Source organism: Enhydra lutris, unplaced genomic scaffold (genome assembly GCF_002288905.1).
Source record: "Enhydra lutris kenyoni isolate GAN:26980312 unplaced genomic scaffold, ASM228890v2 scaffoldscaffold22, whole genome shotgun sequence".
In the NCBI taxonomy this organism is placed as follows: Eukaryota; Metazoa; Chordata; class Mammalia; order Carnivora; family Mustelidae; genus Enhydra; species Enhydra lutris.
The window spans coordinates 10,901,782-10,917,713 of record NW_019154106.1 but is presented as its reverse complement, the minus strand read 5'-3'; the positions used below and the strand labels follow the sequence as shown (position 1 = coordinate 10,917,713).

The 15,932-nt window shown below is 41.8% G+C and overlaps 1 protein-coding gene across 1 annotated transcript; it reads left to right on the top strand.

Moving 5' to 3' along the window:
* Positions 1-4,272: 4,272 nt before the first annotated feature.
* On the top strand, positions 4,273-15,619 carry LOC111149559 (B-lymphocyte antigen CD20). The gene is made up of 7 exons (XM_022506655.1): positions 4,273-4,483; positions 9,929-10,103; positions 10,544-10,663; positions 11,819-11,875; positions 12,616-12,852; positions 13,822-13,923; positions 14,777-15,619. The coding sequence occupies exons 2-7, from the start codon at positions 9,945-9,947 to the stop codon at positions 14,993-14,995; spliced, it is 894 nt and encodes a 297-aa protein (XP_022362363.1). The 5' UTR covers positions 4,273-4,483; positions 9,929-9,944; the 3' UTR covers positions 14,996-15,619.
* The last annotated feature ends 313 nt before the right edge of the window (positions 15,620-15,932 follow it).

Here is a 15,932-nt window from a genome sequence, read left to right as displayed (position 1 = left end):
CCACGGTTGTGTGCAAAAATCGGTTGGCTGGAAGAATGGCTTGGCCTACGGATTTTGCACTGTTACTGCAAAATCATCAACGTGAGTTACTCATAACAACTAAAATAGTAACAAGGAGGGCCTATGTTTGTTAAAGCCACTATAACGTTCCAGGTACCATGTTAAGTGTTTTTTGTGTGTTACTCACCGAACCTCACAAAAAGTCTAAGATTTTATTATTATATTATATTTATTATTATATTATAAAATTTTATTATTATACACAGTTCATGGACAAGGAAGCTGAAGCCTAGAGAAGGTAAGCAAAGTGCCCCAGGTGACAAAGCCTACAATGGCAGAGCCATGATATCAACAGGCAAGTCTGGCTCTAGAGTCCAGGGTCTTAATCCCTACAACAACATACCAATGTCTCTTAGACTCTTGGTCTCAGAACCCCTTTACACACAAAAAAATTATTGAAGTTTCATTACGCATTAATACAAGTAAACTTTTATTATCATAACTGTTATTTTCCAAAATAAAAAAAAAATGAGTGTGAAGAGTGGCACTGATACGTGGTTTTACAAATCTCTTTTTGTAGCTTACTTAACATTCTTTTTATTTTTAGTTGTTTTTAGTTATAGTTTCTTTACAAACAAATGCACACACTTAATGTATATGTACTCCCCTGATGGCCAACACCATAACTGAGCATATCCATCAGTTCCAAAATTGTCTTGTGCTCTTTTGTGGGATTTTGCTTCTTTGTTTTTTGATGAGAACACTTAAATGAGATCTATCTTCTTAACATATTTTAAAGTGTACAATTCTGTAGTAGTAACTAAGTACTCTGTTGTACAGTAGATCTCTAGAACTTAGTCATCTTGCATAACAAAAACTTTATACCCATTGAAAAACAAAGGCCAATTTAACTTTACTGCACATTCAAATCACTGGAGGAAATTTAATAACCCACCCCCCACCACCCCCAAAAGTACCAGATACCACCCTACAGAAATTAAATCAGAATGTGGTGAGAGTTACAGAAAGGAGGGAATGGAGGGATGGGGTAACTGGGTGATGGGTATTAAGGAGGACACGTACTGGGATGAGCACTGGGTGTTACATGCAAAAAAAAATCGTTAAACACTACAACAAAAACTTATGATATACTATATGCTGGTTAATTGAACATAATAAAAACATAAAAATAAATTTTAAAAAAGAACGTGGTGAGAGCCTAGCATCAATAGTTTTTAAAGATCTCTAGGTGATTCCAATGCAGAGCTTCTCTCTAGTGTAACAGAAGCAACAAGATTCTAGTAACTGCTTTTGCATTCAGTCTGATGTGATAGCTCATATTCTTTAGCCTGTGGAGATGACTGCTGTAAACTTGTGGAAAGGGGAACTAAAGTCTTGGTATTATTATAAGAGCTGTTTTGAGGTCACAGACACCCTAAGAGAGCCTCACGGACTCCGGGAGATTCCCAGGCGGCACAGGGAGATGGCTGCCTTACCTGACGTTTCCTTCTGCTGACTGAACCACCTGCTAAGTATTAGGGATCTTCCTTCTGTCATCCCAGCTGTCATGACTGCCCTCTGAGGTAGGTACATCCAGCCTGTGTCACAGACATGAAAACTGAAGCTCAAAGTGGTTGATTTTTCTGAGACCACAAAAGGAAGTAGGGATTTAGAACCAGGATTTGAGTCAACATGCTTAACTCCAAATCTCATTATCCTGTGCTTCTTTTGACACAGAAAACACTTAGCATATGCAAAGAGATAAACTATCAGGTTTTCATTTCTGCCATAAGCTGGAAGGATAAAGGCCTATGGGTACACATGTGAGGGTAGGAGGCAGGGGAGTGAGATTCTAATGAGAAATATTTATTTAAAAAATTTTTTTCCAGTGGAATTATGTTCTGATGAAAAATATCTGGCACCTGAGTGAGGCTGAGATGTGTGGGGAAATTTAAGGGTGAGAATCCCCATCACCTAACAGTAAGGGCTTTTAAGTTAGACCTAGGTCTAAACGTTAGTTTTGCAATTTAAAGCTTAGTGGCTTTGCAAGTTATTTAACTTTTGTGAGCTTTAAATTCCTAGACTAAAATGCAATAATACCTACCTAATGGGTTTGCCATGAGCCTTAAATGAAACATGAACTAACTTAATCAGTGCCTGGAACTTAAAAATCACACAGTGAATGGTAGGTTTTCTTATAAATGTAGAACTGAGGTTTTCTTGCTTTCTAAACATCACTTTTTATCACTTCTGTGGCCAGTTTCCCTCATTTCCTGATCATTAGTGCCCACGATTATAAAATGGAATCGACACTATAGGTATTAAATGGACAGTGCTTGGCACAGAAGTAGGTGTTCGGCTCATTTTATTTGCCTGTTAAAAATTTCAAGGAGTTCCTCGGAATGTGGAAGGCCTCGTCAACTACACAGCTCTCCTGATACTGGAGAGCCTGGCGAGAATCATCTGGGTGGAGAAAGAACTGAAGCAGAATCAGTCTCTCTCACAGCAACCAGAAAAACCAGCCCCACGTTCAAGGGACATCTAGACCAATGGCTGAGTAACGCAAGGACGCAAGTAATTATGACGTAGAATGCAGTTTCCATAGGAGAAGCAAAATGTTCTAAACACCAAAAAACAAAACAAAACAAAACAACAACAAAAAGAGTGTTAGGAGGTAAGGGGAATAAAAGGAAGGTAAATACAAACTAAAAGTTCAGTTAATAAACTTTTGTGTACACTCAAAGAGATCATCATCTGCAAACAAGAGGGCCACGGGTTAATGACAAGAGGGGAGAGGAATTTTAAATATGTAAATGTTTTACCTAATATCCTCAAATGTTACAGAAAAAAAAATATGGAACACAGGGAGTGCTACTGACAAATCCAGACTGCAATGCGGGTTTCAACACAATCAGTCAATGCAAACCAGCAAAGACAGAGTGAATGTTTGTTTGTTTTTATAGATTCAAATTCAAGTTTATTCAGGAGGAATCACCCAAGAGCTATCTAACTGATCTCACTGGCACAAAAAACAGAGTAGCAAATACTCTGAGGCAGACTTGGAAAAACAGGGCCTACACAGAGAAAAGGATATGAAAACTCAGGTTGTGTGAGCCCAGTCCAAGCCTCACTGATGCCAGGCATGTGCCAAATTTCCATGCCAACTACATTCCCGTGACCACCCATCATCCTGGACTCCAATTTCAGGCCTCACAATCACCCACAGCTCAGATCTCCTGCAATTATCACCCCTGGCACCAACATTCAAGGACTCTAGCAGATGAACTGAAGCTTAAGCAGATGTCAGATCTCGTGTTTCCACTCTTCTTTAAGATTGACGAGAGGTGACCTCATGCCTTTTAATCATGGATCCTTGAGGAGAGCAAGTCATTGGCTCTAACCCTCTAATCCAAACCATTGCAGAGAGGAACAGAATAAGGAGGTGGGGGAGAGAAAAGGTGGGAAGAGAGAGGGATAGAAGGAGGGAGGGAGATGGGAGAGCTGCCATATTTCAGCTTTTTGGATTAGGCAATTACCTAATTATAGCCTTGGGTCTCTAATGAAATAAAGGACAAGGAAATTAAAAGCAATGAAAAATCCAACATATGAACACAGCAGTTGTATATGGTGGGGGCAGGGGAAACAATATCTCTGGGCAAAACTTTCTTTGATTCCTTTCCCAAATATTTACGCTTTCCTGGCTACTGGCTTCTTCTACTCACTTGATCTAGCAGTGGCATAGCTCCAGGCCAGACTGAAAAGAGAGGGGACACAAGGAAACTAGACAGATGGAAGAAAAGGGCAGGTGTTGTAGGTAAAAGGGCTACTTCAGTTTGCATCCCAAAACATGGAATTCTTGCCTCAAGCTTCTGAGGATATATTCTACAGCACCAAGGTATACTTTTAGGTCATTTCTAGTAAATCCCACACAAGACATACATGGCCCCACTAGAACCTTAAGTGTGGGTAAACATGGACAATATTACCTACAATGCTCCCAAACGACTGGGCTTAATGATTCCTGAATCTCTCTGCTTCTTCCCACCTACTCACTCCTAAAAGTGAAGTAAAAAGGTAAAGTCCTAACAGCCCATCTTTAGAGAATTTCTAGAGCCCTTCTTGCCCTTGGGGACCCACCATCCACACCTGCTTACAGGGTGGAGACTGCAAAGTTCTTCTAATTAAGGTAGCGTAAAGTACGCCAGGCAGTCCCTGGGGGTCCTTTTCAAGAAGTGAAACCTCCTGGTAAGGCAGAAACTTTTTTGTATATCCTTTGGCTCTGGTCAGTGTGCCTTAAACCAAAGTGATTGGGGCAAAGGCCAAGGTAGCAGAAGCCACTGATTTCCTGTCACCTGGTATCTATGAGAGGCCCCAGACCTGCCTTATGTCACTCACCCCTGTGTACGTGAGACACCAGCAGTGGAAGTGAACTCAGCAGCAAGCATCTGAATCAGCCACACGCCCCAAGGCCTTGGACACTCAGGTAAGGAACCAGTTTTCTTTGTTTAAGCGACTGAAAGGGAGGGAGTGATGGGTAAAGCGTTGGATGGTTTTGGAGACTAGAGATGCTCGGCTTTCACTCATGGGTTTCCCTGGTCAGGTTTTTCTGGTATTGTCACAATCTGAGGAGGGGGACCAGCGCTTGCTGCCCACCCACTCCCTTAACCACTCCCTCTCTCAAGAGAGAGCCTGGTCAATGAACTAGGAACCATTCTACAAAAACAGCAGATTGCAGCATGTAGACAAGAGCGTGGTTGCTGAGCTCCTGAGCTCAAACCGGAGCTCCACCACCTACAAGCCTATAGCAAGTTACAAACCTCTACCTTCCTTGGTTTGCTCACCTATAAGATGGGAGCAATGGTACTACCCACTGCTTTATATAAGATTACATGAGCTAAAATCCTAAAGCTCTTAGAACCACCTGGTTCTAAAGAACATAATCAGCCATGGCTACCATGAAAATATTTCAACTTCTCTTGCTTTGAATGCCTTTGTCTCCAAAGATACCCTGCTAGATGTGAATACCCTGAGATGTTCTTAAACATCACAGGGTAACATTTTCTGGAGGGCACTGCGGAGCCATCAAACTCAGCACAAAAATCCTGCCTCAAATCTATCACAGAAGTCTACGGTGAGAGTGGGCACAGCAGACGAGGAAGACTTAAGGAAGGGCCACCAAGATGAGTTTTAGCCACGTCATTATTGTTTCTTAAAACCAGTATATAATGTGATTGCCTTTCCTGTTTCCCACAAAATGGCTTGATCTCGCAGATCATCAACTAAGATGAAATGATCACCTTTTGGTCCAGCATCTGAGCATTTATGTGTAAATCTTCCCTGAGGAAGAAGCTCAGTTTAACATTTATTGAGCTCACAGTACACACAGGAAACAGGTTCTCTATCTAACCCTAGCAGGACGTATGTTAAGAAATGTACACCCCATTAGAGGAGTTACAGTATTAGCTCATGACAAAGAAAACAGTTGGTAACAAGGAAGGAATGCAGAGAGCTGGGGGCTTTGCAGAAGTCATGCCTGGCAGTCTTAGGTGATGTGTCCAATGGGGAGTTTGGCTATGGAGGGTCTGGAAGGGATCACTTCAATGTGGACAGGGTTCCAAGAAGAAAGCAGGAGACGTGTCCAGATCAGTAGTTCCAGCAGGGAGCGATGGGGGTCAGCTCCAGAAGGGTTATAGAGCTACACCATGAAGGCCATGGGGGACCATATGTGGGTTTCCCCAGGAGGCAGTCACAGCCCAGACAAAGAGTTCAAGCTCAGGACGAGCAGGCCTTCAAGTGATGATTCAGGGCCGGATCTAGCATCCCTACAGAAGATGAATCAGACAAGAGAAAGACCAAAGGCAGAAGAGTAGGATTTGGGGGCTAAACCAGGAAAGGAAATGAGACTCAAACTCATGGGGTGACGCTGGATGTAGAAAATGGTCCACACGCAAGATAAGATACTCTACAGAGGAAGAAGCGGCAGGACTTGGCCACTGACTAAACACAGAGATGAAGGAGCTGGAGAGAAACATGGCTCCTGCTTTTTAAGCTGGGGGACAGGGGAACAGAAGTAAAGTCATCTGAGCGGTAATGCCAGAGGAAGGACCACAGACTCTGCAGCACAGGCCTCGGACAGAGCAGCCTCAGCGGAGTGGCCCTGGCAGCAGCTGGCAGTGAAGCCCAGAGAGCAAGTGGGTGGTGAGGAAGTAGAGGAACAGAGTAGAATGAGGAGCTTAGAAGAAGCAGGCAGTAAGGCGGGCACTAGGCAGTGGCTGGGGACATCGCCAGATTGAAGGAAGGGGCTTTGGGAATGGGGACACTGCAGCACATTTTAATCACCCACAAAGTTTCCAATAATAATCATTATTGTTTGTTTAGTACATTATAAACTGCAGATCATCTCATGTTCTCAAACATCCTTTGAATAGTGAGATGACAAAAGCGGCGAGCAACAGCGCCGGGACGAGCACTTTCTGTGGTACAGTACCACAAATAAAGACTGAAGATACAAGAACCACTTTCTCTGAAGGACTGATGTCCTGGCGGAAGGAGTTGGGCTGAGGAGCACAGGCAGAGGGAAAGGAAGTCAGAACATGCTTCTTCAAAGATAATATATGCATGAGGCCAGAAAGGATAAAAATGCAGAACTATTTTGAGTGACAAAGGAGGAAGTTGAGGTGACAAAATCTATGCCGCTTTGAACTTCTCATTAAATGATGTAATTAGTGGACCTAAAAGTCATTATTTGAACCAAAACCCATAAAGGCTGTGAGATTTTCAGCAGCGGATGCACACAGAAATAGTGGTGCCTTTTAAAAACCAAAAAAAGATTTGCAGAAGTCACTGTGATAAAATGGGGCAGTGCCTGATCAGCAGAACCCGGATGGTAATATAGCTCAGTGAAAACAAAACCCACATTTTGACCAATGTGCCCAGTAACCCCTGCTAATGTACCAACTAGGTTTCGAGCTCGACTGTGTGTTGGGCATTGTTCAAGTCATTGTGAACAGTTAAAAAATAATGATAGGGCAAAGTTGCAGGAATCTATGATATCCTCAGGAGTACATGCTCTAACTTTATATATTCTCATACAGTAAAAATTTCATTACCTAGTCTACAATGCCCTGGCACAAAAATATGTGTATATTTTAGGAGATGATTTCCATAAAAAATAAAGTAGCATATTGAAATGGGTATGTTTGTGTTTATAAAATATTTTACAGTAATATGTGCCAAAGCCCTCGTAGAAATAGAGTTGCCGAAGTGAAACATCAATTTTAACAGCGAAATAAAATATTTCTCCCCTATGGTCATTACTGCCACTAGCCACTGCAGACACACCCCAGTAGGACCTGCTTTTATAGGAGGTTTATCTCACCAATAATACAGACATAGCCTCAGGCAGTTGAAAAATAAGGAGAAATTAAAACAACGCTAATCCAGTTATATTCTTCTGTCCAGAGAATTGATGAACTTTGCTCTTGAAGTTGTCATCACTTAAAAAGAGCCCTCTGGAAAGGAGAGTGGGGATTCCAGCTTATTCCCTTCCTACCCATGAGAAAATTAACCTCTCTGGGCCTGCACTTCCCCATCTGCAGAAAAGAGAAATGCCTACTTAGTAAGGCAGGCGTTGGGTGGTCTGGCACTAGATGCAAGACATCCCAGGCATGCAGAGCATGCTCAGTCAGCTGCTGAACTACGTAGTCTGGCCACAAGGCAGCAGAAAGAGCACAGCCTCAGAGCCACGGTGACTGCCTCCTGGTTCAGCTGTCACCGAGTGCGAAGTCGGCAACAAACCACAGCCCATCCCTGGGCGGCAGCTTCCTCATTTGTCAAATGAACAGAATGGTTTCTGAGGTTCTAACCAGCTCCAAAAACTCTGCCTGGTGATAAGAATCAGTCTTTAAACTCCTTCATGAGCTATATTAATACATTCCTTTTCGTCAGTGATCTTGTTGGGTGGTTTGTGGTGCAAAGCACCAAAACCTCCAAGACCACATGACACCTGATAATTGAGAGGTGAAGCAAAAGCAAGTGCAAAGCATGCAGTCGAGGACCCCTCTCTTCCCTTCAGCCCATGGTCCTGATAATATTCCATTTTCAATTGCTTTCTAGGCATCGGAAGAGGGGAGAGGCTCCTGAGTGAAGGGCTGAACCTCTATTCTGCACAGGGTCCAAAGCAGCCGCAGATACCTCGTTAGATAGGTCCAAGCCCTCAGTCACAGTCTCTAGGAGTCATGTAACTGGGAACAAATGACCTAACTATTCCATGTCGGTGTCACCTTTTCTATAAAATAGAAGCAACAATTCATCCCTTGTCCACTCTGTGAGGCTTAAATGAACTCCAGATATGAAATCTTTGTCATTATAGAGTGGGTAGAAACATGAGGCCTGGGCGACTCCCAGGCCCCTGTCCCACAGCACACCTGCAGGCAGCCAGCTGGGTGTGACTTCAACAGGATAAGCAGGCAGGACGGACAGTCTTGGTCTCCACGGCCCCTGACATGACTTAGAGCTGACAAAGATGACACCAAAGGTATGTCCCTAAAGAGAGATTCCCAGGGCCCAGGAAAGACCCGATAGAATTCATGTAAGTAATTGACATAAACAAATAAATGCCAAAGGGAAGCACAAGATGAAAAAAGTTGAACAGTCTTACGACATGAGAACTGGGAAGAGTCTTGGTAATAATCACTAACTTCAGAAATGAATAACAATGAATTCTAAGAACAGACCGCACTTCCTACTTTCTCCCCCTGTACGAGGCACTTTCATATGCGAACTTCCTTATTTCTCACAACCTGCCTGTCACAAGAGTATTGGGTCTCATTTTCCCAATGGGAAAAACAGAAACTAGTGCTCCTGAAGGAAGTAATACTAAGAACTAGCAGAGCAACTAAACAGGTAATAATTATTCAGACTTGGGTACTTTACATACATTTATTTCCTCAACATAACTACTCAATCCACATAACAAGAGGGATAAGGTCTCTGCTTTGATGGGATTTATATTCTAGTGGGGGAGAGACTGCCAATAAACAAGCAAGCAAACAATTGAGGGGATTCCCCATAATAGTAAGTGCCAAGAAGCAAAAAACTGGGATGCTGTGCAAAATCACTGTGGACTGAGAATTCGAGCAAGGCTCTTCTGAGGAGTTGACATTTGAGCCACACCTGAATGAGAAGACATTATTCACGCACAGACCATCAGTCCGTTTAAGTACTATAGAAACCCTATTCTATAAGACAAGAATTATTATGCCCATTTTATAGTTGAAAAACTTGAGGCCCAGGGAATTCAAAGAACTTGCCTGTAGTTTCACAGCAAATAGCATAATCACAATTTCAACCTCGGCAACCCATCTCAGGAGGCTAGAGTCTTAATATACAACCTTAGAGAGCCTCCTTAAAGTGACTTACTGGAGGTTGCAGAGTTGGTGGCCGAGGAAGACTAGAATCAGCTCCTATGGACCCTAAGGACAGTTCTTACTATACTCCTTCATGATGCCAATGGACAAAAGCAGATAAATCAAAGGATAAGGACAAGTCAATGATGAAATACACTTTCAAATATGAGGGTGTAAGAAAAGCATCCAGGGATGTGAGACACACAGGACACGCAGAGAGATGAGCATGGATCTCTCTACAGTGATAAAGTGTGTCCCAAACATCATTGTCAAGAATCCTGGCAGGGATCCCTGGGCCCACAGGTCTTTGCCTGAGATGCCCTTCAGATCCTGTCTTCAAACATAGTAGTAGGCTTTGCCTCATACCCAAAGCCACTGGGAAAACGCCCTGTCTTCCCTCAATGACACTCATGGAAAAAATATGGAGAAAAGTATTCAGTTGCATGAGACAAGATCAAAGACTGCTGAAAATCCTATTTTCTCTCTCTCTCCCCCCATTTTATTATTTGTTTTATTTTTAGGAATTCTGAGGGTGAAATGACAACATCCAGAAATTCAATGAGCGGAACTTTCCAAGCAGATCCTATGAAAGGCCCTATTGCCATGCATCCTGTTCAAAAAATAATTCCCAAAAGGATGACTTCAGTGGTGGGCCCTACACAAAACTTCTTCATGAGGGAATCTAAAACACTGGGGGTAAGTCAGCTGCACTCCGTTCTGTATCCCAGAGACTCTCTGGCCCACAAAAACAGATGCGGTAGGCCAGGTAGAGAATGCAACCCAACTAAAAAGTATTTGATCCAACCCAAGGTGTTCTTTATATCTGACACAATATGCCAAATCAGGGATGTGCAGAGAAGTTACCACAGTGATCTATCGCCTTTTGACTTTGTGGTTTGCATATTTAGGGGTTTCCCACCCAAGTTTGTCACCAGCATCCCAGACATATTCTCCTTGGAAATGACCCAGGTGGTGGGTAAGATGGATCTAAACTACAAAGGGTCTTGGCACCTTCGCCACTTCCTTTAGACATTTTATGCAACCCCAAGTCAGGAGTCAGCGCTTCCTGCCTTACCTTTGTTTTCCAACTTGGTGATGACTTCAGTTCATCATCAGTGCCCCCATTCTCTCTCCAGGCTGTCCAGATTATGAATGGGCTCTTCCACCTTGCCCTAGGCGGTCTCCTGATGATTCACACAGATGTGTATGCACCTATCTGTATAACTTTGTGGTACCCTTTCTGGGGAGGCGTTATGGTGAGTAAAAACTAAAAACCATTTGGGAAGTGATGCAGACAAAAAGGTTAAGGAAAGTATATGGCTGGGAAATAGGTTATGAGGCTAAAGTAATTTAGTGGGAAGAGAGGTTGACTAAACTGAGCATGAATCCCATTGAAAGTCAGTGATTACACTTCATGGGACTTCAGAGAGAGATGCCCTACCAGGATCTACACAGGGAAGGAAGATTGTCCAAAGTTGGACCTCTCCGAAATCAATATGGAGATGGGGGAGAAGGCACTAAATATTTGGACTGTACAGTATGGTGTTTCAGAAAGCAGGAAAACATGGGGGCATTCCATTTCCTCCCACTTGGTCCTTCCTCCTACAATTCTGTGTAGTTATCATCATAGATGGTAAAATTAGTCCAATCCCAGATGAATCTCCTCTGGCTTAACAGCAGAGCAGCAATTCTTATGGCCGTTTCATGTACATGTTTTCCAAGCTTGTAACCTTGTCTGGGTGTGGTATGGGGCAGCCATGTTTATACCATCATTACACTTCCATAGTTGCTACTACAAAGATATGCCCAGGATTGAAATTTTCAGAACAAAGAGAGATCGATTAAAACAAGAGTTTCCTCCATTTTACGGCCTGCACGGTAGAGAGGATGAGAAATAATTGCCATCACTTCTGGTAGCAGCCAACATTTTCACGGAGTGCCTACAGCCTTTAGGCCAAGTCTTTCCTTCCATACCGATTCACTCCTCATTGGCATCAAAGTCACTTAATCACTGTAAACTCCAAGGAGAAATTCCACAAATTAAAAAAAAAAAAAAAGCTAAAAATAAAAATAAAAATACCAAATTCACAGTTGTTAGTATTCATTGACCTGAAAGCATGAGTTTTGCCTCTGGTCTTACTTTATTCCTATCACAGCTCCCCCAGTTAGTTGAATAAAAGGCATAGAATGAACATAGTTGAGCATGAATAAAGGAGAAATGTGACTGCTGAAAAATGAATGAACACTATAAAAATGGCTGGACAGTTTAATGAAGGTGGTTGGAAATGCGGATAGCTTTTTTACAACCAGTTCTCAATGTGAAAAGTGACCTCCCTCTCTGCCTCTCTCCCTCTCTGCCTCTTCCCCCATGTTGCCCATGCCTCCCCCACCCACCACCTCTTTTTTCACAGTATATCATTTCTGGATCACTCCTGGCTGCAGCGGACAAAAACCCCAGGCAGAGTTTGGCAAGTAATCGTATGTCCTTCTTTCCCCACATCAGAGAAATACCTACTTTCTCAATGGAAAACAAAAAACCCTTAAAGACCTTTGGGATCAAAGTAGTACTGCATTCTCTCTCAGTCCCCAAAAGCAAAAGAAAGCCGCTGTGATGTTATTCAGGATAAACCTGGAAATGAGACCTACAAAACCTGTGTCAGCAGGGAGTTGGTGGCGGTGTCCTTGCCACTGTTTGTTTCCACTTGTTGGTACAGACCCAGAGGGCTCTATCTGCTCCTTCCCTCCCTACATCCACAGAACCATCTCACTTCATGTGATGGAAGAACCTCCTTCCCTCTACCATCCTATGCAGACAGATATAATCTGAATACTACTTATATTCACTTACTCAACCGATATTTACTGAATGCCTACCAGGATGTTGGCAGTGGCAGTGGCAGTGAAAGGAAGTTCAAAGGTACAAAATAAAAGAATTTAGGATGAATCCTAGAATTATCTCTCAATAAACTGATTGGATGTGAAGGGGTAAAATGAGATGGGAAGTCCAAGGAAGGAACACGAGTTAGAGATGGAAGGTTGTCACATTACAGCGACAAGGACACTAAAACCACTGAGATAAGTGTGGTTTAGTATGATTTAAGTGTACTGCCTTTCTGAGTCAGAGGAATGGGATCTAGAATTCCTTCCTAGATTTGACAGCCCAAATGAAATCAAACCCCATTAACAAATCTTCATGTCTCCATTTCAGGCCAAAGGGAAAATGATAATGAACTCATTGAGCCTCTTTGCTGCTATTTCTGGAATAATCTTTTTGATAATGGACATATTTAATATTACCATTTCCCACTTTTTTAAAATGGAGAATTTGAATCTCGCTAAAGTTTCCATGCCATATATTAACATATACAACTGTGAACCAGCTAATCCTGCTGACAAAAACTCTCTGTCTATACAATATTGTGACAGCATACGATCTGTTTTCTTGGTAAGTATGAAATCAGGTTTCTTTCTTTTTTTTTTTTTTAAATGTGCTAAGTGGGTTTTTTGTTTGTTTTAATTTTATTTATTTATTTGACAAAGAGAGAAAGAGAGAGAGTACAAGCAGGCAGAGTAGCAGGCAGAGGGAGAGGGAGAAGCAGGCTCCTTGCTTAGGGGCTCAATCCAGGACCCTGGGATCATGACCGGAGCAGAAGGCAGTTCTTAACCAACTGAGCCACCCAGGTGCCCCAGAAATCAGGTTTCTTTTCAGGGAAGAAGTTTAGCCTTTTTATTACAAGTGTCAACTCTGGATCAAGATATCTGCTACTTACTGTCTATACAGCTTTTGGGCAAGAATTTTAACCACATTCTGCCTCAGTTTCTTCAGCTGTAATATGGGGAAATTAACGGTAAAACAGTAGGGTTGTTTTGAGTAATAAGTTAACATACACAAAACCCTTAAAATTGGTACACAGAAAGTGCTATGTGTTTACTCTAACATTATTATTATTATTATTACTGGTTAATAATTACTAAGATGATTAAGATGAACACTGAAGAAGTACCTAAGTTACTATGAACATCTTTTGCCTCCATGAGTTTTTAGTGTAGAGTTTGAAGGGGGAAAATGCATCTTCCAAGTATAGACAGGTTTCCTTCATCGTGATACCACCTAAAGCTGGATACAACTTAATCTGGGATTCAGTGATTAATTTTTCCTACATAAAACAGATTCTTCAACTAATTACACTGCCTTATCTTCTATCAGCAACATGCATTAGCGATCTGTGGCATGCCAGCTGTTGTGCTAATGGGTTAGGGTTATAAAGATAGTAGTAGTTCTCAAGGTCGCTCATTACTCACCTAAAGAACTGAACTTTTAATCATTTAATTTTAGCAAACAGTAATTGAGCACCAATCATATTCCTTATTTCATTATTATATTTCTGCTCTTGTTTTTTCTGTCATTCTTCAGGGCATTTTTGCCGTGATGGTGATCTTTACCTTCTTCCAGAAACTTGTGACAGCTGGCATTGTTGAGAATGAATGGAAAAACCTGTGCTCCAAACCTAAATCTGTAAGTAGTAGCCACCCCGTCCACTAACACCCTCTAGGAAATCATGTCTACAAAAAATGATTTATGGAGAATGTAATCTAATATAACTTTGAGACTAGAAGCTTCATGAAAAATGGTCTTGGCAGATTTCTGGAAAGTAGAAAACACCTGATGAGGCAGAAGTGTCTTGAAATTTGAAATAAGTCTAAAGGTTAGACAGAGGATACAGTCCTCTAATATGTGCACTTACTAACCTTGAGTTCTGCTTCACTCCACGCGCCCATCTTGACTTGATTCCACACTTAATGTATAAAAGTGGGATAGCTCAAGGTTGAAGGCTGATAAAAGCACTGGTTCTTCCACTTCATTTCTCAGTATTCCCTCCTCTGCACCTGCACCTTTTCATCAAATCCCATTTCCAAAACAATAGGTTCAAAGAGGCTCCACAATCGGGAGAGGTGAACATCCCAGTGACAGACTGATTATCAACTGCTTCAAACCACAGAACGTCAGATTAAAATTTAGAAAGCACAGGTCCTTCATTTTACAGATGAGAAAAACAGATTCGAGAGAAAACAACCTTCCCAAGGTTATAGCTAATAAAGGCAAATCAAAACTAGAATCTAAATTCCTCCGTTCCTGCAGTGTTCTTTCCCAAATGCTGTGTGATCATTCTAGGCAAAGTGACAAATATCTCCTGACCTTGAAGATGAACTTTGATCCCCTGGGAAATCAATCCTGGTATTTGGAGGCATATAGGAAATAACACAAACAGCATAAAAACCAGGAAGTATTTGATAAATGTTCCTAGAGTTTGTTGACAAATGTGCCAATGGTAAAGGTCAAGAAACATTTGTTTAATTTTGTGTCCTAGGATGTAGTTGTCCTGTTAGCTGCTGAAGAAAAAAAAGAACAGCCAATTGAAACAACAGAAGACATGGTGGAGCTGACCGAAGTATCTTCCCAACCAAAGAATGAAGAAGAGATTGAAATTATTCCTGTCCAAGAAGAAGAGGAGGAAATGGAAATAAACTTTCAAGAACTTCCCCAGGACCAGGAACCTTCACCAATAGAAAATGACAGCATTCCTTAAATGATTTTTTTTTCTTTCTGTTTGCTTTTCTTAGCATTAGAAACTAGTGTTCATAGCTTCCAAGAGACATATCCACCCCTATTTCCTGAGGCCTTCTGCAAGTATCCTCCATCTGTCTCTCTGGCCTTTGCATGGAATGACCACAGCTCACTCACACTCGCACTCTCTCTCTCTCTCATGCAGAGAATACAGCCATTGCAGGCGACTGTGCTGGCATGTTTCCTGTTTGGGGCAGCTTACTTACATTACAACAAGGCAGGCTAAGTGTTATATACCACATGATTTCTCACTAGCCTTTTCCTTGGATAAGGCTTTGTAGTAGTGGTCAGTGTGGTAATTCCATCTCTGCCCCTAATGAGAAAGATAAATGTGGGCTCCAGGCCATCCTGAAACTATTTTTAATTCCTTCCACATCTACGTATTTTGTGGAGTCTCTTTTACTCTTAAGGAAAGTAAAAAATAGTAATAATGAGGGGCATTAAGGATCTTTTCTATCTTTCTATGGGGCTGACACTGTGTCCACTGCTCTTAGAGTGTCCACACCCCATCAGGGAAGCTCTAAGTGGCCAAAACCCAACCCCTTCTTTGTACAAACAGCACAGCTTATAAATGGACGTGTCTGTATCTGTCTTAACTTTTCCTAACTCCTGTTCTAGGCTCATGGTTGCACTGTCTACCTACCTGTTCTAGGCTCTTGTTGCACTACCTTCAGCCTATAGGCGAGAGAAGAAAGAATCAAAGAAAATGCCATAACGAGTACCCAAATCTTAAATGATAATCAATAGTAGTATTTCTAAAGTAATTTCTAGTTCACAGAGTAGGTTATCAAATAATTACATTTGATATTCCATAATCAAGGGAAAAAAGGCCCTATCCATATTTTACAAATAATTCAAAAAGGCTAATTTATAAAAAAGCAAAAGTAATTTGTCAGTGA